Source organism: Nycticebus coucang, chromosome 1 (assembly GCF_027406575.1).
Source record: "Nycticebus coucang isolate mNycCou1 chromosome 1, mNycCou1.pri, whole genome shotgun sequence".
Taxonomy (NCBI): domain Eukaryota; kingdom Metazoa; phylum Chordata; class Mammalia; order Primates; family Lorisidae; genus Nycticebus; species Nycticebus coucang.
In genome coordinates this window covers 184,296,200-184,322,336 of record NC_069780.1, presented here as the reverse complement: position 1 = coordinate 184,322,336, position 26,137 = coordinate 184,296,200, and the positions used below count along the sequence as shown (strand labels likewise).

At 44.6% G+C, this 26,137-nt stretch overlaps 1 protein-coding gene across 5 annotated transcripts in view; it reads left to right on the top strand.

Annotated features, from left to right (window-relative positions):
* Positions 1 to 26,137, top strand: part of TRIO (trio Rho guanine nucleotide exchange factor) — a 351,013-nt gene that overhangs the window by 196,825 nt on the left and 128,051 nt on the right. For all 5 annotated transcript variants that reach the window (XM_053592973.1, XM_053592974.1, XM_053592975.1 and 2 more), the window contains exons 12-18: positions 14,363 to 14,532; positions 15,548 to 15,722; positions 19,046 to 19,241; positions 20,309 to 20,475; positions 20,750 to 20,869; positions 22,862 to 23,053; positions 23,481 to 23,630. In XM_053592973.1, the coding sequence (XP_053448948.1) occupies positions 14,363 to 14,532; positions 15,548 to 15,722; positions 19,046 to 19,241; positions 20,309 to 20,475; positions 20,750 to 20,869; positions 22,862 to 23,053; positions 23,481 to 23,630 (1,170 nt within the window). The remainder of the gene's footprint in view (positions 1 to 14,362; positions 14,533 to 15,547; positions 15,723 to 19,045; positions 19,242 to 20,308; positions 20,476 to 20,749; positions 20,870 to 22,861; positions 23,054 to 23,480; positions 23,631 to 26,137) is intronic.

The following is a 26,137-nucleotide window of genomic DNA, read 5'->3' as shown; positions in this document are numbered from 1 at the left end:
GATGGACAACAGGCCAGAGGCACAGAGCAGCCTAGACCAGCCTGGACGTCCCTGGGTTCCTCTTCAATCCACAGGGGATGTTACTGCACTGAATGCCATAGATGCCGGCGGAGAGGCAGGAAGGGTGGCAGATGGCTGGCCGTCGGCCCACAGACCAAACGTAGGGAAAGGTGAGGGCAGGCAGCCTTGTGCTGGTAGCACATTCCAGGCCCAGGAGTCCAGCAATATTCGTTGGCAGCTTAACAGTCTGAGGTCAGGGTTAAACTTTCTTTTAGGACTGACAACTCTTTCCATGAAGCAGTATTTATGATTTAGGTCACCTTTTCTGTTATGCGATGGTTTTCATAAAGGAGACACTAAAGGAAGGTGCTTTGCAAATGCTGTTCTCCAGAGACTCTGCTTGGGGGGTCATTGGTTTTCATAACATGAGCAGCGTTTTTAAGGAAAAGTCTTAAAAGCATTCCACTTAGCAGATAGTGGTGTCTTTATTATCACTAGGCTTGGAAGATACTTAAAAATGAAAATACAGAGGGTACCAAAAAAATGTGGACATATTTAAGAAAGGAAAAAACTATTAAAATTGTGATGCTCAGTATGTGCTGATAAGAAGAGATAAATACAAGTCACATTAAGCACCTCTTAAAATTGCAGAAGTCAAATGTGACTGAATATGACAAGTTTAATACAGTTTTTTCCTTGCTTACAATGTGTATACTGTTTTGGCACACTCTATACTTTTGTTTCCACTGGCTTATACTATAAACTTGTGGTATGTATGAATTTATAGACTAAGGAGACCTTAAATTGGTTTTAAGTATAAGTGGTTCACTTGTACAATTGGAGAATTTTATCTGAAAGGTTATCACAGACAGGTGCTGTGGGTCACACCTGTCATCCCAGCGAGTTAGGAGGATGAGGCAGAGTGTCAGTTGAGGCCAGGAGTCCAAGACCAGCCTGAGCAACATAGCAAGACACCATCTCTACAAAAAATTAGAAAAGTTAGCCAGGAAGGATGGTGGTGTGCACCTGTTGTCCCAGCTGCTCAGAAGATTTTGAGGTAGGAGGATCACTTATACCCAGGAATTTGAAGTTGCTCTAAGCTGTGATTGTGCCACTGCACTTCAGTCTGGGCAGGAGAACAAGACCCTGTCTCCAAAACATAAATAGAAAGAAAGAAAAGTTAAGTTGTCACTGTAGTGAAGAAATTAGCATAGTATGTTTATCCTAGTTTGCTTTCTCTTAAATATATGCACCTCTAGTGACCCAGGACCAAGGAAGGATTTGAAGCCCAGTTGGGGTACAGAGTAGGAGGCACACGAGTGTCTGTGTGAGTCCGAGTGTGAGCACCGACGTTCAGGGAAGCTGCCCTTAGGCTTGGAGCGCTGCTTGACTCGCCCCCTCTGTGTGCTTGGACTTCGTGTTTAACCTCAGCCACTTTCTCAGGAGATTTATCTTTTCCGGACCAGCCCCAGAATTCTCTGTGCTGGATGAAAGCCCTAAAACTCCCAGGAATACTTAGTAGGTTTTATGCAGAAAAGAACATCTTCAGTTGTATTTTGAAACTGGTTATTGAATGAAAACTCAGGTAAACTTAAGAATTAGTTTAATTAGTTTAAAACAAAATTGTGAGACAGAGGCCCAGGGGAGAATATCATGCTAATTTTTAGGTGTTTGCCATGAAGTCAGCGAATGCGTTAACATATCAGATGAATGAAAAATTGCTAAAAGATATATGTCATCTGAGCCAGTTCTTCTCAAGCATGAAATACTACTTGAAATTACATAGCAGAAGGTAGAAAAAGTAGTCTGCGTTTTTCATTTAGGCAAATTCATGAGGCCTTTTAGAAGTTACCTATCAGGGCTCTCCCGACAAAGAAGTTACCTTCCTCCCTGCTGGGTTTCCTGCAGTGGTTTCTCGCCACCCAGAGTGCACTTGTCACCCTCTCCTCTGGCAATACATTTCTGGTTCTCTGATGAGCAGTAATACAGAGGTAATGTCATAACAGCTCACTGTAAAAAGGCGCCCAGTCTAGGCAATATGTGCTCAGCCTTAGCTCGGGAATCTCTACGAATCCCACCCAGTAGGGGATGGTGGTTGGAAGTCTGGTTGCAGACTGGCACTTCCAAGCTGCAGACGGGACCTCTGACTCTGTTGCCTCGGAGAGCAGAATAGAGGACACTGTTGTTCCTGGGAGGAGAGAGACGGAAATGTTTCGACATAGAGGACAAATGTTTTCTTCCTCAAGGTTGGATGCAGCAGGTGCTGGATAGAAATTTCAGCCTCGGTTTCCCCCTCCAGTCAGATTTGGAAGCCTTCTCAGATCCTGTTCTCTCTGAAAAGAATCATGAGATGCTTAACTGCCATTCCAAAAGCTGGAAGACAAGTGCTTTGGCCTGCTCTCTTATAAACTATCTAAAAGTAATAGTGATGGCCTAACATAAATTCGGCTTTTATTTGAATTTGGGAAGATTTTTGTCCTCTGCCAACTGGCCCCCTATCCCTTTGGCCCCTTGGGTGTGAATTCCCTTCAGACTTATTGGTAGCATCGATTCACATCTGTTCTGTGTCTGATTCTCCCCGTGTTTGCTCTTCTTAATGCATTTCCACTGCTCATTCATTAACTCTTCCCAAAGTGTGTCCCCAGCCGACCGTGATGTGCAGTAGATGATACCAAAGTGAGTGACCCGAGAAACCGTGCACTCCTGCTTTTGTGTCTGTCACACATCTCAGACATTTGTTTGTTTCTCTCAAGAGACTTAAAGTTCCTTGAAGCACAGGACATCTCACGTCATCTTTGTGTTTTTGCCAGTTACCCTCCTTCCCAGAGTTGGCAGATAGATACTCAGTACAAGTTTTTGAGATAAATGATGTCTATTTCTAGCACATCATTTATCTGATTTAATGATAGATTTAGTGATTGAATGATACTTCTGTTTTCAAATGTAGCAAAAGTGTAACTATTCCCATCCATTCATATTCATTCAACTTCACTCTCAAAATTAGTTCCCGAGTTAACTGATAATTACACTTGAAGTGTGTGGGTTATTTGAGGCAACCAGGTGGTGACATTGCTGTCTCCTCCACAGTTTGTTTCTGGAATTGATTCAGAGGCTCCACATTGATTTTTGTTCTTGAAGCCATGGTTTCCCAGGAAAGATCATTCCCATTTGAATCGGGCTATGATTCTTACTGGGTTAAGTATAGAAGCCTCTTGATTCTGCTTCTGCAAACTTACACACTGAACTAGGACAAGTTTTTGTTTTGAGTAATGCCTGGGAAAAGAGGAACCTTTCATTTTATTCAGAAGTCAAAAATAAAGGCCTCCCAACCACCTGGAGATTTTTTTGTTCCAGCATACCAGTCCGGCTTCATTCTTATGCCTCAGGGTTGAGCATGAAGACTTCTTTGTCCTTGGGCCAGTGCTTTTGAAGGGGAGAATAGGGAGAGGGCCTTGCCCTGGAGTTGGGGAGGAGTCCAGAGAAGTGGGAGAGCCGGGCTTCTTGGTGTGCGGAGCCGCCTCTCCTCTGGTCCTCACCGTTTGTTCTAGAAGGACGTTGAACTCATGCCCAAGTGCTTTCTCAAGCAGCCACTGCTTAAAGGGCCCAGATTTTTTTTCCTCTTATTTCCCTTGTGGAGCTGGGGATTCTCTTGGACTTCTGGTGGTTAAACTAAAACTGGACAACTGACTACAGGTGCACAGTGCTCCTTGCGTAGACAGCTGTCCTCTGGGGGGTGTCAGCCTATCTATCACTAAGCAGCCCCCAGTTGCCTCTGGGGCTTCCTGGGGAGGCCTGTCTCTGTGCTTGGCATGGAAATGACTCTCTGCAGACACAGGGCACAGTAGTTGTTTTCTGAATTAGCCCCACCTCCCTTGAGTATTCGATTCCTCCAGTCCCTCACCTCTGCTGTGCAGAGTTCTCTAAAATTTGGTTCCCACCTTTCAAACCTTTTCTTTGGCTTTCTCAGAAGTAATCTTCCTGATGAATCACCTTTCTGCCTTCTCTAAGGCTTGCTTTCAAAAATTTCTTTCATTCTTTACATCCTTTATATATGTACAAATGTTCCATGAGTTACAGTAGGGTTATGTCCCAGTAAATCCTGTGTTAAGTCGAAATGTGTTTAATAATTGACAAACCCATTGTAAAGTCAAAATTCATAAGTTGAATCATCATAAGTCTGGATGCTTCCCTACTTACGATGGAGTTTCATCCCAGTAAGCCCATCATAAAGGTAAAAAAATAAGTTGATCTGTCTTAGATCAGGAACCATCTTTACCTTCAAGTACATGAGTCATATCTATAAACATACTTCCCAGCTTTTTTTCTTTTTCTTTTTCTTTACTTTTTATTTTGAAATGTAGATTCTTAGAAGATTAGCAAAAAAGAGAAATGGCCAAGGAGGTCCCCGGCACCTTCTCAAAGTCTCCCGAGGGGTAACATCTTGTATAATCGTAGTAAGCTGTCAAACCAGGAAACAGACTCTGCTGCAGCCCACACAGCTCATTCAGATCTCACTGGTTTACATGCACTCCCGTGGGCGTGGGCGTGTGTGTGTGTGTTTGCATGCTTGCACACGCATGTGTGTATTTGGTTCTGTGCACTTTCATCATGTATGGATTGGTGTAACCACCACCACTTCCAAGGTGTAGAATCATGCAGATTGTTCCATAACCAAAGGGCCCCCTCATGGTGCTTCCTAGAGCCATCCCCACCCCACCCGATCTCTAGCCCCCGACAACCACTAATCTCTTGGTCTCTGTCTCTATTATTTTGTTACTTCAGAAATGTTACGTAAGTAGAATCATACAGTATATAACTGGTTTTAGCCCTTTGTTTTTTTTTTTAAAGCACATGCCTTTGAGATCCATCTACTTTCTTGCACATATCAATAGCTCTTTTGTCTTCTTTGCTGAGGGGTGTTTCAAAGTGTGGGCATATTAGATTTGTTTATAGCCATTTATCCATTGATGGACATTTGAGTTACTTCCAAGTTTTGGCTGTTACAAAAAGGGAATCTATGAACAGTCATATCTGGGTTTTTGTGTGAAACAAAAACATAGTTTTTGTTTCCCTGGGATTAATGCCCAAGAGCACAATTGCTGGATCTTTTGGTAAGTGTGTGTTTAGTTTTAAAAGAAACAACCAAACTGCTTTCCAGAATGTGTGTACCATGGTACACTACTACCAGGAATGTATGCGTGGTCTTTAGATTTTTTTTTTTTTTTTGAATCAGAGTCTCACTCTATTGCCCTGGGTGGAGTACGGTGGCCTCATAGCTCACAGCAACCTCAAACTCTTGGGTTCAAGCAATCCTCCTGCCTCATCCTCCCGAGTAGCTGGGACAACAGGCACCTCCACAACGCCCAGCTAGTTTTTTCTATTTTTAGTAGAGATAGGGTCTGGCTCTTGCTCAGGCTGGTCTCGAACTCCTGAACTCAGGAAATTCACTGTCTCAGCCTCCCAGAGTGCTGGAATTACAGATGTGAGCCACCACACCAGGCCTGATCTTTAGATTTTTAACATCTCAAAGTTTAGAATTGCTTTTGTAAATTTGTCAGTGAGAAGGGTTATATATGTGGTATTTTGGGGTGAGAAGTTTATCTTATGTTATCAAGTCTCAGTAATTTCTGTTCAACATTAAATTCCTGAGCTGCATTGCTCCATGCGTTGATCACTCCCCACATATATTCTCACACATGTGATCTATTTGTTTATCTGATGTAGGTCCAAATGAGCAACTAAATGGGCACAAGCCAGTGAAAGCGAGACAAAACTAAAAAGGGCCAAAGCCCGTCTCCTGCATGTCAGTCCGGTGTGACTGAGTGTTGGATGTGACTTGGGCCTTCACAGTGCTTCCCCTGGTGCAATGCTGTTTTTATGCAGACCATGGTGTCTAGTTTGGCAGCCTGCGTTAAAAAACAGGTGTTCTTCCCATAGGTGGGAATGTCAAAAAAAAACTCATCTAGCCATTTAATGCTTTCTCTCTGAAAAATGTAATCTTTATTAAAAATATTGAGAAAGTGTACTGTGGGATAATGCATCCCCTGAAGTGACTGAGCGAGTGGGACAAGTTGTCGTGTCTCAGCTTCCACAGCTACAGAATGGGAGCAGTCAAACCCCAGAGGGATGTGAGACAGGTGAAACCAGGTGTGTAAAGCACCCAGCGGGAGATGATCTTTCTTCCTCCCAGTCCCCTTTGTAACTTAATTTGATGTATACAGAATATTATTAGATTTTAAAGTAAAATGCAAAGATATAAATACCCAGGTCACATCTGGTCTCTACCTCAGTAATCTACTTCTGGTGCCTTTGGGAGTAATCACCTTATTCCGATCATGGTCTTAAGATCAAAACCGAAAGCCTCTTGTGGGACGTGCACAGAGACCCCCCCAGAGGAGGGAAGGCTGTGCGGAAGATCCCTGCTCACAGTTCCATTCATGTTGACAGACAGTGTTTTGTACACATTACTAAATACTTTTGACCCCAACAAAAGCTTCAAAATAAACAAATGGGTTTTTCTTACCCAATAAATACAGGTATGTAAAACATCGGTGTTGGCTAGCTGGAAAAGAATGATCTCATGATATTATCTAAAAGAAAAGTCAAAATAATTTATGTAAAACATTTTTCTATAGGATGATTTAAACTGTAGTTTAAATTCATGAATATTATATTTGTTAGTATTGTACCAGTATTTTAAAATCAAGAAAATTTTTATAACCAACAGAGAAATTAGAAGTTATTGTGGAAGATTATACTGTGCTTTTGTATATTGACAGATCAAGGTCCTGTCCCAGATGGTTATTGGATGAATGAGTTATAATACCTTATCTACATTTGTCACTCAGCATTGCAGTGGGGATTGAAAGTGTAAGACCCTCCACCAACTCTAAATTGTATAGTCTCTTATTGAAGGGTCACTTCTAAACAGAGAGTTGTCAATGCCTTCTGCTTTAATTAGCTATCTGTAGATAGGACTTGATTAATGTGATAGGAAAGGTGAGGAACTTCAGCACAGGTCAGGAAATGCAGTGTTTCAGGTCTTAAAATGCTTGCTTGAAAATGGATACGGAAGTCCTATTTACTTGTTAAATTTATTTTTAAAAGTCCTTTTTACTTGTTAAATTTATTTTTAAAAGGGATTTTAATATTCTTGATTCTGAGTTTGATACTGAGGTTCATAGACTAAATATTTTATAATCAAAGAATCATGGCAGGTCTTGGGTCCAGCGAGAGATGAAGTAAAGTGTCTCTTTGTATTTCTGACTTGTCTTGTTTGTACTAATTGTTGTTGTTCTTATTGAATAGAGAGATTGATCTCCTGTTGGTATTAGCTGGAGTTTTTCCAGGCCAGCTGCAGAGCTCCAGGTAAACTGGACTTGGAGAGACTGATAAGACTTTTTAGTTTTGTTTTCATTTGTTTATCTTCTCTTCCTTTTTTTCTTAAAGCACAAAATTCAGACCCAGAAGATCAAGGAAGGGTTGGGCTTTTGCTTAGGTCCTGTGATGCTGGTGGACGACAGGCAGAAAACAGACTCCATCAGCTCTCACGTCACTCCTCCTCAAGGAGGCTGCTCTTCAGACAGGCTAGGGGAAGCAGGAGCCCCGCATGGGGGGAGGCTTTCGAAGAAATGACGTATTACTTCCAAGTGAGTTCTGGTCTGTTCCGGATCTGATACCCTTTTATCTCTGATAAAAGGACTTGATAACTAAATCACCCAATTAGGTATATCCGTCTTTAAGGAACTGTGAGAGAGGAGACACCAGAGGCCAAAAATGCACTTGTGCTTTTTTAAGAAGGTGGACTTCATGCATTATTTAGGTTGAGATTAATTCTAGGCACAATTCTAGAGACTTTTATTATTAATAAGTTGCCCTGGCTAGAGTGCTGTGGTATCATAGCTTGTAGCAACCTTACATTCTTGGGCTTAAGCAATCCCTCAGCCTCCTCAGTAGCTAGAACTATAGGCACCCGCCACAGCCCACATCTAGTTTTTCTATTTTTAGTAGCGATGGGGTCTCTTTCTTGCTCAGGCTGGCCTTGAACTCCTGAGGTCAAGTAATCCACCTTCCTCAGCCTTCCAGAATGCTAGGATTACAGGCATGAGGCACCACGCCCGGCTGCTAGAGACATTTGTTAAGCTGTCAGTAAGAGAGAACGTGAATGAACCACTTATAGCTTGATAACTTTATTTCATTCTTTATTAGGTTTGATGAAGGGCATGCAGAGGAATTAGCATGTGGGTTTTCACCCAGAACTTTCAATGTTTAATTTGTAAACAGATAGGAAAATGCAGGCTGCCTGTTAGTAAGTTGCTAGAACTAGGCTGTTCATGGGCTGTAAAAAGGAAGTAAGCAGGGATGTCAGTGGGACCAAGACCCTTACTCTCCCATGTCTGATGGTAGGACAGTATTCACACCCGTGTGTGGACAAGGAAATCCTCTACGGTTCAAAGCCATGATTCGATCGGTCCTGCTGATGAAGGGAGCAGTGGGAGATGACGGACTCATCACAGTATCCAGACTACAAGCGGGTTTCAGTCTAGGCCTAGTTGCTCATGGCACAAAGATCCAATTACTGAGGCGCAACGAAGATTGTCAAGAAAGAAAAGAATTTCTTTAATATGAAAGCGTCTTGTTGGGAAAACGAGAGAAGCTATCTCAAATTCGTCTCTCCAACTCAGGGACATCATGGGCATTTTGAAGCCTTGGGCTGGGTTGTGGGGTCTCCGTGCTTTGGGGCCATGTTGGGAAGGGTGGTGAGTCTTGGTGTCAAGAAGTCTGCCCACGGGCCTTCAGACTCTCAGTTGCTTTGTCTTACAGAAAATCCACTATTTCTGGGAAATAACTAAAAATGTCAAGGAGTTAGGAGAGGATCATAAAATACATAGGGGTCATTGAGATTTGCTCATGGAGCCAGTTACAGGCATCTCCGGTGGACCTGAAATCCTGTGGAACAGGCCAATTTGGTCCCTTGGTGTCACCCCTTCAACCGGGGAGAAGACTCTGCAATCACTATCTTTGAACCGACCCCACCTACCTTATTCAGAACTGCAGTATCTGTGTGAGAGATTGTTTATCTGAATTTAGGCATCCTGAAAAGTTTGATATGTTGAGAGCTGTTTTCCTTAAAAATAGGTAATTTGCCACAAAGCAAGGGCAGATCTTTGCCATAACAGCAGCAGTCATGGTGCTGCGTTAGAAACCTTGCAAGTTAGACTGTCAACGCAGGGGTTGGTAAGTGGATGATGTCAGCAGGGCTGGAGGAAGGGTACCTGTCCCCATGCAGAAAGCCTGTGGGTGGCTGGATTGGTGGGGCAGGCTCGCTTTCCAAAGTCTAGATCAGGGTCTGTCAAACATGTTGGATTGTGAGATCAGGACCCCGGCAGATCTCAGCAGGCATAAGTCAAAATCTATCACAGAAAATTTCATTCATAGATTTCTATGTATGAATCTGTTTTTAATGAAAACAGAATAAGGATGGCGTAAGTGATAGCAGCGTGTATTTAACAAAGAAATGGCCTTGCATATGTTAGTTACAGAGCCACCATGTTGTCATGCCCCCACGTGGTTGGAGGTCACATGGGTATCACATTCAGTTCTCTGAATGTGATACCCATCACATCAGTTCTCACTCACCGTGGAAGAGTGGAGTGAGCTGGTATCCTGGGAGCCCTTGGTCTTGCCATGCCAGCAGGCTTCAAGGAATAAGATGTGAGCCAGGGAAAGGGCCAACAGGCTGTGGGAACATGTGCACTGTCTTCAGAGATTTGAAGGCTTGTCATGGCAAAGAAGAGTTACCCTTTGAGCAGCAGTGGTCTCTCCAGATGACTCAGGGATGGGAAGGAGCCTTTCCTAAACATTGACACTCCCCGGTAGAAGTCGTTACTGAAGAGTATGTCTTATCCTTCAAGGATGTTGGAGAAAGGAAAAAAAAAAATTCCTAGGTCATGTTCTGTTTTTAGTAGAGTTAGACCTGATGTACTATCTGGGTTGTTGCCAGGTCCCTTTGTTCCTGCCATGAGCTTTGGCTGTCTGGGTCACACCCCTCTCTTGTCCCTGGCTGGGCATCATTGCCTTGTTCCCTGTGTTCACTCACGCCCTCTGCAGGCATCTGTCTACCTCTGATGCTGCAGTGTCCACACACTGTTCCGTCTCCACGTCTGAGCCGCCCTGGACATGCTCCTGTGTGTCTTCTCCTGTCCTGCGTGTATTTGCATTACTGACTTTTATTTGCTCTGTCTCGCCCCCAGTTCCACCCCATCCACCCTTCATAAATGTCCTCTCATCATGTTAAAGGATCTTGTATCCCACCTGTCTGAGGACAAACAGGTGTTCCTTCCTTAATCAGGCGGAGGGTGTGTGCAACTGCAGTGCAGGCCGTGCTGTCGGGAGAGGAGCGTGCTGTGCGTGGGTGGAGCAGTTCCCTTTTTATCCCATTTCTTACACCTGAAACTGAATCACATGTTATGTGTATAGTGGCTGTCTCTGAAATTCCACCTGCAAGTTGCCAGTTGAAACTACCTACTTCTGCTTCTGACTGCTGCAGCTCTAGGGAGATGTGGCTTTTACATCTTCCCTGTTGGCCTTATGGCTCCCATCCCCACGTGTGCCCAAATGATTGTCTTTGTCAAATACAAGAGAGGGGAAACAGATACCAGTGGTAGTGGCTTCTGTTTACAGACTGCTTGTTCAAGTTCTCACCCACCACTCTAGTGGGTCCGGCAGCTGCCGGCCACTAGGGGGCAGCATTACCTAAGCCTGTGACCGGAGTAGAATCCAGTCTGCTGCTGTGAAGGCCCCAGGGTGCATCGCCTCTCTTTCTATTGGACAACAAGATGTAACTTTTTATTGTATATTAGCAGCATTCACAGAAGTGCTATTTTTTCCACTCTTACAAAGTTTGTGATAAGAATTTTACAGACATCCCAGAGACTTTTTCTTTTATTCAGGGTTATTTTTGGTAGCCTATAGTACCATTTTAAAATTTGCACTATGAAATATGTCAGTTTATCTTGAGTTGACATTAGACTGGACCTTATCTGAAACTTTTTCTCCAAATTGAATGAGAGTATTTCCTATGGAACCAGATAGAAAAATTTTAAATGAGCAATGGTTTTTAGATAGTTTACAGTGTACCCTTCTGCCTCATTTCGTTTTCCTCTGTCAGTCACCAGACCCAGGATCAGTTTCTGTGTGGGTTCCTCCGTGGCCGTGGCTCTTTACGAGTTTCCTGGCTCAGCCAGGCAGGGCAAGCAAGTCCCACCATGGACACAGGTTAAAGTCTCCAGAATGTTGTAGAAAAGGTTTTGTTTGTTTGTTTACAAAAAAAGCACTGTTGGATAGAAGAGAAACGTTTTGACCCCCGCATACTCATGGCATTTGCCCTAGAGTCGAGAGGAAGTGATTTCTGTAGACTCCAACAGACTGATCCTAGGCCCTTTTCCTCATACTGTACTATTTTTAGGAGTAAAGCAATTTAAATGTGAGATGATGTTAAGCTTCTCACACTGACAAGTTTTGATAAGAACCTGGGTATGTTTTCAAAAATATCTAGAGAAAGATTTTAAAATTGTAATTTTTTTCCTACTATGAGAAGACCATTCCTTAGAATAAAAACAATATTAGGGACTCACATTTACTTCTTTACATGTATCATCTCATTTAATCTTTTAAGCAACTCTTTGAGGTACACATCATTACTATACCTATTTTATAGGTGAGAAAACTGGATCCAGGCAAGTAATTTCCAAAGGTGACACCCTGGGAAATATTAAGTCAGGATTTGAACTCTGGCTTGAGAACCTACACTCTTAGTTATTATTCTGTGTTACCTCTTAAGAGAGGCATTCTGCTTTAATTACCACTTAGGGAAGAAACAAACTCTTAGCTGTTGGGGTAGAGTTATGTAAAAGCACACCTGTGCATGGTGCACCAGACCAGCTCTGAGAGTTATGATTTATCTTCTCTTCACCAGCGTGTAAAAGTGAGACTTGTTAAAATGACATTGTAACTTCAATGGTATTTTTGGTAGTGTTTGCTGGAGAAAGAGAATTCTGCAGACATCCTCACCTAGACAGGCAGCCTGTCCTATAAGTTGGATCCTTGAGTGAGACCTCATGGGGAGTCCAGGGACAGGCTGCTGAGCTCCCAGGTCAAGGCCTCAAGGCTCCTGTAACAGGGCTTCAGGGCGGGGGCCCAGGGAGCCTGTGGGTGGGGGGTGGGGGAATGCTTGTTCCCTGCTGTCTGAGGCAGGGAGTGAGACATCTGCATTCAGGATCACTGTTACCAGATGTGTCTTATTCAGGACATTCAAATCCTTTACCAGCATCTTAATTAATTCTGTTGTGTTTTGATGATTTTGCTGTGTTTTTCTAATAGGCTTAAAAAAAAAAAAAAAAAAACCTTGCGGTTTTCTCAACAGATTTAAGAGAGGAGGTAGTAATTTTTATTAGTGATATAAGAATCTAGCTTTTAAAGCTGCAGTGCAACAAAACCAGAGGCTGCCACTGTCTCCGCGGCCTGCAGTGACCTGGTTTCTCAGCACCCGGAGTGTCAGCTTGTCACTAATGTGTCAGACAACCCTACTGTAATGCACATTCAGTGTTATGTCAGAGTTGGCTCCTTGATCTTTATTCTCAGAAATGTTTCTTCAGATTAGCTTACAGTGAAGGAAAGTATGTTCTGAGGGTCTTTTTCAGATGTACATTTGCTTAAATCATGGGCAAGCAGGGTGGCTCGTGCCAGTAATCCTTGCAGTTTGGTAGGCTGAGGCAGGAGGATCACTAGAGGCCAGGAGTTTGAGAACAGCCTAGGCAATAATGAGATCTTGTCTCTGCCAAACATAAATAAGTCAGCCAGGTGTGGTTGACAGCTGTAGTCCCAGCTACTTGGGGAGGCTGAGGCAGGAGGGTTGCTTGAGCCCAGGAATTTGAGTTGCTGTTAGCCATGATTATGCCCCTGCACTCTTGATACAAAGGTGTTTAAAAAAACAAAAAACCCTGAGCAAAAAAGAATACATACGGTACAACTGTATGGCTGCATTCCTTTCCTCCCATTTCTGTAAATTTTTAAAGTGTGAGCTAATCTCTGGTGCTGAGAGCAGATCAGTGATTACCAGGGAGGGAGTATAACGAAGGGCGTAAGAAACCGTGGGGTAAAGGAAAGGCTGTGTGTCAGTAGCAGTGAACTTCTGTCTAAAGACACATATCAAAACTCACATTGGAAACTACATTCGTGCAGTTTATTCTGTATCACTTGTACCTTAATAAAACTGTTTTGTAAAAAGCTAGCTGTCAAACAAAAGAGCAAATGCAAGCAGTTTGTTTTTATAAGCGCAAATTTGACTCGTAAGTCCTGAAGGTGGCAACTGTTGGACACAGTGTCAAGGTGTTACCTAGCAGAGCTGATTGTCTTCAACAGGCATGTGAAAGGTGCATGTGAGGACCCCTCCATCCCCGAGGGAGCTGAAAGCAGTTTCTCCGCACGCACACCACTGCCAGCCCACCAGCTCCTGTTCATTCTAATGAATTGTCTTTTCTGGAACCTGCAGGAGTTCGTGGACTTCCAGGATATGGGCGATTGCTCTGCTCCCGGGCTCCCGCCTGGCCTGAAGTAGTCCTTGCCTCTCGTTCCAGGCTGTCCTTGCTCATCCAGGTCCCCAGTGACCTGTTTGGTAGGAGTGGTAGTGAGGGTGTCTTAACCCTCTTTCCATCACAGGAGGGAGCTGTCGATGGCCTGGCCGTGGGGCCCAAGTGGTGTGGTTGGTCAGCAGGTCCATCCAGACCCCTGGCTGGGCTCCCCGGTGGGTTCACTCCCTCTCATCCTGTGCCGCCTCCTCTTCTGAGTAAAGCGCTTAGCTCTGAGAGGCTGTTTAATAATCGATAATGGATTATAATGCCCTTGCTGAAAATAAAACAGAACCGTCCGCCGGCTAAGTGAGGGAGACATGTCAAACAACGCCTCCTAGTACGGACAACAAGTGCTTCTGTGTCAGAGGGGGTCTTGTCTTATTTCCACTGCACCAGGATTTAGCCTCGGAGGAATGGGAAAGAGCGACTTCCCTTCCCTTTCCTTTTTCTCTTTGTGACAGCCCCGTCTGGTCTGTCCGCCTCACTGCCTGTTTATTTTGTCCCCACACAGCGGTGGCAGAGCAGCTTTTGTTGTGCGTGTGTTCCGCTGGTGCTGGCAGCAGGCTGTTTGGGAGACTCCTCCCTCCCTCCCTGCCTTCCTTCCTTCCCTCTGGGAGTGGTCTGTCAGCACTGGCCTCCCAGTCGCACACACCACTCCGTGCTGGACGCCAGACGGCCCACCTGGCCGTGCACCCCACCTTCCTCACCGCCCTGTCCCCTTCCTTCTGCAGCTGTGGACGTGGCTGGAGGAGCTACAGAAGGAGCTGCTGGACGATGTGTACGCAGAGTCGGTGGAGGCCGTGCAGGACCTCATCAAGCGCTTCGGCCAGCAGCAGCAGACAACGCTGCAGGTGACGGTCAGCGTGATCAAGGAAGGGGAGGACCTCATCCAGCAGCTGAGGTGGGCCTGGCCCCTCCCCGCCGGCCTGAGCACGGAGCGTCTGGGATCCGGCGGTGGTGTCCCCTTCCTCTTTTACTTTTTTGAGCAACTAGCTCAGATTGTTAGTGTGGCTGGGCGCAGAGCAGCTGACACCCCTGAACGGCTCTCCTCCCTCCCTGGTCCTTCTCCCTTCCCCTCCACCCCTTACAGCTTGAGAGTCGGTTTTCGTTACAACATTGACTAATAAACCTCAGAATTCAGCTTCAGATATTTCCTCTTATTGGAATTTCTTTATAATCCAGATAGATGACTGTGGATGGACATGCTAGGATTGAATCCCTAGGCCTGTCTAGAGCGTAGTGGGGTAAACAGCTCCCAGCCCCAGCTCCAGACCCAGACAGGCCCCGTCTCTCAAGCCTCCTCGTCTCTGGAGGCGGCGCCCTGCTGGGGTGGGTGGGTGGCTTTGTTTCCCTTATAAGCAAATCTTTTTATTAGGAGATGGACCCTTTCTTAGGTCAGGGAGGAAATTTTCATAAATTAACCTCCCCACCGTGTGACTCAGAGGACACTTTCATTGAATCGTTGACATATGTGACGTTCACTTTGCTAAAGGAGAGGCAGGCAGAAGTTACTTAATATAACTTCAGTGATTTCGTTGAGAGTTGACCCCTGCTATCCAGCATGGCCCTGCCATTTGTACCAAACAGGTATCATCTGTTCTCTGTACTTAAGGAGAAAGAGGCTAAAAATCAAACTCTACTGAAGTAATTTTCTGTCGTTACTAGCCTCCTTACAAGAGTGACTTCAGAAACTCCAGGGAAGCTCTCCTGGGCTGCTCAGATTTGGCAGTGCTGCTCCGGGGAGGAAGCCCAGGGCTGCCCTGCACGCTCCATTCTCTGAGTCGGGCAGTGCAGCTTCCTGCCAGCCTCTTCCCCTGAAGATCTGAGTTGCCGGATCTGGCATCTAACAATGTGAGGCTTTCTGGCTGGTTCCTGTTTGTCTCGTAACCCCATCCCTGCTGTGTGCCCTCATGCAGGGACTCCGCCATCTCCAGCAACAAGACGCCCCACAACAGCTCCATCAGCCACATTGAGACAGTGCTGCAGCAGCTGGACGAGGCGCAGTCGCAGATGGAGGAGCTCTTCCAGGAGCGCAAGATCAAGCTGGAGCTCTTCCTGCAGCTGCGCATCTTCGAGAGGGATGCCATTGACGTGAGTGTCCATCCCCACCCCCCCACTTTCCTTCTCTGTCCTCTGCCCATTCAGGCCCCAAGGCTTCTCCCTCCTACTTTCTAACAAGGAGGAAGGGGAAGCAAGCAGGGGATCCCTTGCTTGTCCCTAAGAGGTTGGGGGGCTCTCGGGACCAGAGCAAAGCAAGTGTACACGGCAGAGTGGAGGTAAACAGACACACCTGTCCCCTCGCCGCGGTGCCTCAGCCTTGACAGGGTCGAGCCCAGCACTCGCCTGCCCTGAGTGGAGCAGAGCTGTCCACCAAGGTGGGTCCTCTCTCCCCTCTGTCCCTCTCCCTTCCACCTCTTCTCTTCCCCTTCTTTTTCTCTTTCCTCTCTACCCAGTGGGACTAATCTTAGTCTGTGCTGATAGCCTTTTAGGTAGTAGGAAACCCAGGTGTTCCCCCCCTTGGAGATGTTCTTTGATTATAATTCTCATTTGAAAATGGGCTTTCCCACCTTACATGTGAATAGGAGAGAAGTACAGGTAGGTTCCTTTTGTCTTTCTTCAGCAGAAAGAGGGTGGTTCTGAATTCTGTGCTAGGGAAAGTCTTTTTTTCCTGAACATCACATAATACCGGCAGCAGCGAGTACCATCACAGGGGACTGTGAAATGTGGTGAAGGGAAGCAAACATTCTTCAGCCCGGCTGAGGCCTGGGGCTGGCAGCGTCACACAGCAGGTGGCAGTGACTGCCCACAGGTCGGCGGTGCTCTCTGCATCTGCCCACTGCAGGCTGTGTGACTGTTGTGAATTTACAGCTCCAGCCCTGCGCGGAGGGTGCTCACGCCCAGACCCAGAGGTGCTGCCCCAGCAGGGGGACAGCAGGACTGTGTGTGGACAGCCCTCTGCCTGCACTGGGCCTGTCTATAGGCCCCATCCCAAGGGCAGTTTTGGCTAGAGGTGCAGGCCCAGGCCAGCCCTGTGCCGGCCTCTCGGTGACTTTGGGCAGCTGGTCATCTAAACCTCCAGCTTGGTTTTCCTTAAAGACAGAACTTGGTTCTTCTCGTTATCATTTTAGTTACGATAAGAAAGAAGTTAAACGCTAAACATGTTGCCCGGTAAAACCTGTTCACATGCCCTCAGAGTCATGACCACATGGTCCACATGAAGCCTCCCAGAGCAGAGGCCCCTGCACGCCGCTTCTGCCCTGGGAGGGCCCTGGCTTCCGGCTCCAGGTAGCAACAGGATTAACAGAGGGCTCAGCAGGCCTGTCATCCTCCCTGATTTCAGAGGACTTCCTTTTGTAAAACTTAGCTGCTTACTACGTATTTTCAGTCAACAAATGCAAAGTAGTTAGAAGCATTAGCTGAAGTCTTTTTCCCAATAGATTTTGGTATTTGAAAAAAAAAATTTAGGTCATTTATCTTAATGCTACTATAAAGGGAAAACAGTTTCTTAATTGTAACTCTACTTTCACAGAACCAAATCAGGAAAGAAAACGTAACATTTCCCTGCACTAAAGCCACAGGATTGTAGGTGCCCAGGGTAAAGCCAGTGTGCTGGACCCCAGGAGAGCACATTCTGGAGCTGAGGAACTCATAGCTGTGGTTCAGTCTTAGGCCAGCCTCACATAGTTTAAAAGCCTTTACCGGGTCATGGCCTGAGACCCTGTCTTCTCTTTTATAATCCTGAAATGTGAAAATCTTAGCAGCTTAGGCTTTAGCAGTGATCTCTACTCTTATCCAGAAAAATACCACATCTAACTGCCAGTTGGAAGCACAGAGTTATATTTATGGTAGAAGTTCATCTGTTATTTGGTTCATTTTTTAAAAATCCCCCCGTATCTTTTGACTTTCGATTGCAATAGCATCTCCATCTTCCCAAGGTGGATCCAGGTTTTCAATCTTCATCCCAACTTGGTTAGGGCTCAGGCGGGTGGAGTGAGTTGGGATCTGTGGGGAGAGTTATTCCCTTGAAGTGTGCAGTGTAATAATCTCTCATAAGAAGTTTTTTCTTCCTTTCTGGGTTACATACTTTTTAGTCTTCATTTTTAAAAATTATATTACGAAAGTTTTCAAACCTATCTAAAAGTAGACGATAATATAGTGAAACTTCCATATGCCTGTCTCCAAAATTCATCAAGATTCTGCCACCCTTGTGCCCTTCACTTGTTACTGTTGTGCTGTAGAACTTGAGAGAAAATGTAGGCCAGTTTATCATTTTGCTCCTAAAGACTTTCCTAAGTATCTCTGTAAAGCCACTTGCTTATGTACCCTCAATCTGCTGAACATCCCAACAGTCCTTTCTCCTACCCCCGACTCCCCGCTGTGTTCAAGATTTTAGGGTGCTCTGCCAGGAGCAAACTCGATGTTTGACGGTCAGATAATCTGTCTCTTAATCTATAATCTCTTCTTCTGTCTGTCTCCTTTTTTTTTTTTTCATGCCATTTGTTGCAGTAACAACTGGGTTAGTTGTCAAAGCAACCAGGTCCCACATGCTGCATTTGTGTGCTTCATTTCTTCTATGAATAGATTGTTTTAACTGTTTTCTTTCCCTGGCATTTCCTCTCAACCTGGAAGTTAGATGCAAAGACCTGATTGGATTCAGGTTCTGGTTTTATGCAAGAGTTCACCCTTGGTGGTACATCACAACTCCCCTATGGGAAGGCACGTCCTGCATGATTCTGCCTTTTTAGAGATGCCGAGACTATCTGCGTGTTCAGGCACAGGTGTCGGGATCCTCTGCAGTTACATCCCCCTCAGCCTCTCGTGTGGTAGAGACCATGCACTCGTGATTATAGCTGGAAATGGTTGTTTTACTAGAATTTGAAAACTGATAATTTTCTATTTGTATTCATTCGACATTTAATAGATGGATTCATTTATAAAGAGGGACATTCCTTCATCTTCATCATGAAATGCTTAAAATAATTATTTTCTTTTTTAAGTAATAATTTTTAAGATAAGTATTCATTTCCTATCTGTTTTTAAAAGAGAACAAAGACTTCTTAATTTTGTTTTTTGTTGTTTGGTTTTTGGCTTTTTAGCTCCTCTTCTTTTATTAATACTGTTTAGAATTAGTGGAATTGTGTATATTCAATGTATTTTATTCAGTTGTGATAATTTTTCTTTTTAAATGTCTAATTGTCCCACTTTGGCCAGTGTGAACCCCTTCAGCTGGCTTCTGTGTCCATTTGTATTTATTTTTAATTTTTTCAAACAGCTGTCCGTTTTGAAATGCATCTCTCTTAAACGTATAGTTTCTGTGTCCTTTTGACACGGTGAGTCTCTTCCTTCCTTGGCACAGTGAATACGGCAGCTTGTATTTCTTGTTCATCTTGGTCTTAAATACTTTCCTCATTCAGATCATCTCAGACCTTGAGTCATGGAATGATGAGCTTTCTCAGCAAATGAATGACTTCGACACAGAAGATCTCACAATTGCAGAGCAGCGCCTCCAGCACCACGCGGACAAAGCCTTGACCATGAACAACTTGACTTTTGACGTCATCCACCAGGGCCAGGACCTCCTGCAGTACGTGAATGAAGTCCAGGCGTCTGGTAAGAAGGGGCCACTCCTCTCTGCCTCTCGTGGCTACTTCATGTCACCAGGGGAGTTCAGTTTATTTCAGGGTGAGGGCTGTAAGTTTTGTTAGCCTTTATGATACGAATATTAGAGATACCTGTTCTTTAAAAGGAAATGTTTTGTGTTTGTTTGTTTGTTTTTTTCAGGTAACATAATCACACTTACTATTATGGAAAGAGTTAACCTTGATAAATCTCCCGTGTAATTTTGAGGAGCATTAACTAATTTCACAAAATGGTTATATTGTATCTCTGTGAATCCCAAGAAAATAGTTTCACGTTCTTTATTTTTTTTTAGTTTATATTTTACCAGCAGATGTCACTGTAGGCTCAAAAATATAACAGTAGTCTTAGAAACATATTCAACAACCTGCATGCTGTTATCACTCATTTTCACAAATTAAATTGAATACCATGCTTGCTAAAGAGTGAACTGTGTATATTGTGGTTAACAGCAAAAACTGGTAGCACCCGTAGCTCAGTGGGTAGGGCGCCGGCCACATACACTAAGGCTGGAGGGTTCAAGCCCGGCGCAGGCCTGCTAAAACAACAGTGACAACTGCAACAACAAAAAATAGCCAAGCATTGTGGTGGGCACCTGTAGTCCCAGCTGCTTGGGAGGCTGAGGCAAGAGAATCGCTTAAGCCCACAAGTTTGAGGTTGCTGTGAGCTGTAATGCCACAGCACTGTATGCAGGGCAATAGCTTGAGACTCTGTCTCAAAAACAAAAAAAAAACCCAACAAAACAAACTGAAGTTCATTCATTTGTAAAGGCTGCTGCACTTCCACCAGCTCTCAGTGTGGGAGTGGAGGTGGGTCGATGGAAAATGGGTTTGCTGGGAGTGACATCCTTTCACATGCACTTGGATGCTGAGGCAGGCATAAATGCTCTTCTGTGGGGCTCTGTCCTCCTTGAGTTTGCCTTTTATCATATGGCCTGGCCCCAGCTGGGCAAGCCACTCACAAAAACAGATTGTGTATAATTTTAGAACAGAAGCTTGAAGTGCCTGTCAAATTCTAGGATCGCCCTTCAATGTTCGCAGGTGTGGAGCTGCTTTGCGACAGAGATGTTGATATGGCCACTCGGGTGCAGGACCTGTTAGAGTTTCTTCATGAAAAACAGCAGGAATTGGATTTAGCCGCAGAACAGCATCGCAAGCACTTGGAGCAGTGCGTGCAGCTGCGCCACCTGCAGGCAGAAGTGAAGCAGGTGGGCAAACGGCTGGGTGGGGCTGTGGGCAGGTGACACTGCACACTTACAGACACCAGAGAGTGACGATCTTCCTGTCCCATTGTGGAAGTTCGTCCCTCATGAGTTCACAAATGTCCTGATGATACATAAGCTTACACACAATGCACCCCAATGCCTCTGTACTTAATGTGTGCCATGACCCCCAGACCACCTTGCAGGCTCAGGTCCCATCCCTGGTGGCCTACAGGGTGCTCTGTAAAGTCCACTGCTGGACTTACCTGTGTAATTTCAGGTGCTGGGTTGGATCCGCAATGGAGAGTCCATGTTAAACGCCGGGCTTATCACAGCCAGCTCACTACAAGAGGCGGAGCAGCTCCAGAGAGAGCATGAACAGTTCCAGCACGCCATCGAGGTACCAAGGCCTGGTCCTGTCTCTGCGGGTTGGATCTTTCTATCGTCAGAGAAAAGCTTCTAAATCCCTGAACATAGCACTGCCCATGGGAGCCAAACACAGGGCTCGATTGGTACAGAAGATTCACAGGACCCCAGATGACAATACTTATAATACAGTTGAGCACAGGAGAAGGGAACAGGCTGGCAACCACAGCGAAGTGAGGATGCACATCCCAGCCAGGGCCTCACAGCGAGGGTTCCTGCTTCCTGCTACTTTCCCACTCTGTAGGCCCCTGGCAGGTGCACGGGCTTCGCTCAGGAATACCTCTGACCTGCAGAGCCTGGACTGGAGTCTCAGCTGATGTTTTATGTCTTGCTGGACTTGGGGGCACATTCCCACTATTACCAACCTCAAGGCAGAGAGCTGGGGGGGGTGGTGTCTTATCAGGACCAGGTGCACCTCATGAATTCACTGTCGATGTGGATACAGTGCTGACAGTGAAACTCACAGCTTAAAAGCAGCACTGTTCAAGTTGACACAGGGGTCAGTGCCTTGCCAGAGCTGTGGCAGAACAACTCGGGCCAATTCCAGGCCTGCCCAGAGTTCACTCTCAGTGTGTGGACTGATTATTTTTAGGGTTTTTGGCAGGAGAGAGAAGAGGGAGCGATACTTCTGATTGGTGGTCACGAGAGAAAGAGCATTTGATTCCAGAAAACTTGTGTCCTGTTCTCCTGACACACATACTGTCAGCCAGAGAAGAAAACCATAGATTTATTTACGGCTAATAAATAAATTTGCTAATTTATTCCCCAGATTAATTTATTTTCAACTACTTGTTGCCAGTGGACATATTAACACCCTTTGTGAGGCTCAAACTCTGGGCATCTTTTGAAAACTGCACACTGCACAGTGATTTCTAGAAATTCAGTTGTAAATACTGTTGTTATGTCTAGGTAGGGCTGGGACTAGATTATTTGTAGTATTTTGTAGGCTTATTTACATTTTTGGGGGGTGAAATGCAAGATTTTGTACTATTTAGAAGGCAATCTGTGTCCACAGGGACCTTGTGGTCTCCTGACTCTCCCCAGTCCTCACACCCTAAGTTCTAGTTCTTCTCTGGAGAGGACCTGCCCTCTCTCAAGCAGAATTCTTAGTGGACTTGCCAGATAATTTTCATAGATGTATCACATGCCATGGACCTCCAGAGAACAGTTGGTTCATCCTCAGCTTTCCATTAATTATTTTCTTAAAAATTTTTCCATGGAGGCGGCGCCTGTAGCTCAGTTGGTAGGGCGCCGGCCCCTTATGCCGAGGGTGGCGGGTTCAAACCTGGCCCCGGCCAAACTGCAACCAAAAAAATAGCCGGGCGTTGTGGCGGGCGCCTGTAGTCCCAGCTACTCGGGAGGCTGAGGCAAGAGAATCGCTTAATCCCAGGAGTTGGAGGTTGCTGTGAGCTGTGTGAGGCCACGGCACTCTACCGAGGGCCATAAAGTGAGACTCTGTCTCTACAAAAAAAAAAAAAACAAAAAAAAAATTTTTTTTTCCATGGAGTCCAAAGTTTGAAGTTGAAAATGAAAAATTTTAAGGAGGTATTTATTCTGGCCACCTTTTCATCCCTTGCTCATTTCTCTCCAGTGGCTGTTATAAGAAGCATCTATAGGAGTAATAATCGTGGAACATTTCAATGGCTTTTTAAAAGTCTTGTGTCTACTAAGGGTCTTTCCTGCTATTTCTCAAGCTTAGAACCCCAACAACAAGAACCATCTCGAAAGTCTTTGTATTTCATCCTCCGTTGGCTAATTTAAATATACATTTAGTTGTTGCAGGGTATAAAATTCTTTTTTGCAAAACTATCTCCTGTGCTTTTTCAAGTGTCCCGGCGAGTGCATATTAACTGAAGTTGTTTCTGCAGAATTGTGACCCACAGAGTCACTATAGACACCTTGGTTCCTCCCAGCCAGCAGGCAGCACCCTGTTAACTGAGGCTTCCCTTGTCTGCTCCCTCACTAGAAGACGCACCAGAGTGCACTGCAGGTGCAGCAGAAGGCGGAGGCCATGCTGCAGGCCAACCACTATGACATGGACATGATCCGAGACTGCGCCGAGAAGGTGGCCTCGCACTGGCAGCAGCTCATGCTGAAGATGGAGGACCGCCTCAAGCTCGTCAACGCCTCCGTCGCCTTCTACAAAACGTCAGAGCAGGTCTGGGAAGCCGGTCCCCCTCACTCAGACTCCCCACTGACATTTTATGTTGAGCTGATTTTATTGGACAGTTCAGTCATTGATTGGTAACATGTCTGTCATTATTGAACCAGTCAGTTGCAAGTCAAGTAGGGAAAAGACATTCTAGAATTAAAATTATTCTTGCTATGTTAGGTGTCAAAGGATAAGAGGTTGGGAAGGTAGCTAAGATGATACCTCCTTTCCTCTCATTTAAAACGTGTGACCTGACACAAGTCAGGGAGAGGCAGGGTTTTGGCCTTGGTTTTGTTCTTGTTCTGAAAGGCACACCTGAGTCAGAGCCCCTGGCTGTCCTGGGTGCTCCCACTAGCACCTTCATCCCCAGAGCCCATTGAAAGTGCTGCCCAAAGATGCCAAATCTGAGCCAGGAACTTTCTCCTGCTCACAGGTATGTAGTGTCCTGGAGAGCCTGGAACAGGAGTACAAGCGAGAAGAAGACTGGTGTGGCGGAGCCGACAAGCTGGGCCCTAATTCCGAGACAGACCACGTCACCCCAATGATCAGCAAGCACCTGGAGCAAAAGGAGGCATTCCTGAAGGTACGGGGCTGGCATGGGGACGCTGGTGCCTAGCAGAACCATGCGCACACTCAGAGGGTGCACACCTGGGGGTGCTGGTGCCTCGCAGAGCCATACGCGCACTCAGAGGGTGCACACTTGGGGGTGCTGGTGCCTCGCAAAGCCGTATGCGCACTCGGGGTGCACACCTTGACTGTCGCAGGCACCTCCTACAGAATGCAGCTCCTGGGTGCCCCCTGGGCATGGCTCAGTCGTGGCTTCCCAGGGTGTCCCCCACACCCTACAGTTCTGGAAAGTGACGGGGCAACATTGTATCAGCGAGAAGTCAGTTGAAGAAAGAAAATCTTAAAATCTTTTTCATGTGTGAATTACACCGTCTTTCTAGTTTTCACAGAGAAAGAGCTAGAAGTGTGTGATACCAAAGGATGCTGGAGACAGAGTGATTGATTGATCGATTCATTGATTGATTGGGTGAAATATAATACCTGTAGCTTAAAATAATTTTCCTTTGGAAATTCAGCCTTTGCATCTCAGAAAAGGTGTAAACACAGTGTGAAGTTGACACAAATCCCGGGCACCTCGTGGCCCCCAGAAACAGTCACTAACACCTACTCAGGAAACACTTCCTATGAGAGAAATTCGATCACATGCACACCAGGCTGGAGGTTTTCATTCTGTGAAGCTTTAAATAAGGAATTTTTCAAGACTGTTTTGTCATATTTTTATAGTATACGTCATATTTAGTTGCACATAAGTCACAGATGTGCTTTGAAACGGATTTTTAAAGTGGTCATAATGTTTGGAAACGTTTGACACTGAATGCTTCCACGTTGTGCTCTTGAACTCAGAGAATTTCTGAAGTTCTGCCAGTTTCACACCACAGGACCTGTTGAAAAGAGGCATGGTGTTTACTTTTCCTTGTTGCTTTCTGAAGCTTATTTTTTCTCATTGCTGCTGCCGGTTCTGACCCCTCTGACCCCAATTCCTGTTACATCTAATAATTTTCTGTTTCTGAACTTGATTATCTACCAGAGTCATTCAGTCTGAGAGAATAAATTGGAACTTTGAAAATTATGTCTGGTAACGTCTTAAGTAAGTTAAGGTGAGAAACCATGGTTGTTTGCATGTCAAACACTACAGTCATTACAGTCACTAATTGTAACTATGTCAGATGAGACCTTGAATTCTTAATTATAGTCACTAACTATAACTGTGTCGGATGAGACCTTGAAACTCCTGCCCCCAGCTCATTACTGCTGCTGAAGTTCACTAAAGGCCGACCACTCTTAGGATTTGGAGTTGAAATTATAATTTACGTCTGTCAGGAATCTGTTTAGTATAAGAGAAAAATGAAAATTACTCAGCTACTGTAATTAGTAAAGATAATGTAGGTGAAACTACTAAACAAAAACATAGATGGTGCCTGACTTACGATGGTTGGACTTCAGATTTTTCAACTTTAAGAGAGCACGAAGTGGATTTCAGGTGACCGTAAACCATTCTTCTTTTTGCTTTCAGTGCATTATTCAATAAATTACACATGATAGTCAACACTTTATTGTAATGTTGCCTTCACATTAGCTGATTTTGCCCAACTCTAGGCTAATATAAATGTTCTGAGCATATTTACGGTGAGCTAGAATAAGCTGTGTTGCTGGGTACATCAAGTGCATTAAATGTACTTTTGACTCAACGATATTTCCAGCTTATCAAGTTTACTGGGACATAAACCTCATTGTAAGTCAAATGCTGACTTACAAGCTTATTTGGATTCCTTTGTTCAACTATAATTTTGTCACATTTCGTGTATAGGATATTTTTTAAGTTTATTATGGAAATTTAAGGATATGTACAAGGCAGAAATCATTTTTTTTTTTTATTAAATCATAGCTGTGTACATTAGTGCAATCAAGGGGTATAATGTGCTGGTTTCATATACAATCTGAAATATTTTCATCAAACTGTTTAATATAGCCTTCATGGCATTTTCTTAGTTATTGTATGAAGACATTTGTATTCTGCATATAGTAAGTTTTGCCTGTACCCATTTGCCCATCGACCCATGAATGGATTAATAAATTGTGGTACATGTATACCATGGAATATTATGCAGCCTTAAAGAAAGGCGGAGAGAATTTCTTAAAGAACCTTACCCAGCTTTAGTGGTTATCAACCTGCGGGCATAGGATGATTTTAAATTCTAGCTGTTGTATCATTTTATTTGTAAATATTTCAGTATGTATCTAAACATTAAATTCTCCCTTTCTGAAACATAACCACAACACCATTGTCATATATTTAAAATTAACAGTAATTCTTTAATATTTCTGTTACCTAAAGTCTAGCAGTGTTAAAGTTTTTCCAGTTGTCCTATATAAATGTTATTTAGCACATGGTTTTAATCAAGATTCAAACAAGGTCCACATATTGATTTGCTTGGTGTGACTTATCAGTCTCATTTAATCTAAACAGCACTCCATTTTTATTACTATTTATTAATTGAAGAAATAGGCTGTGTACACAGTGAA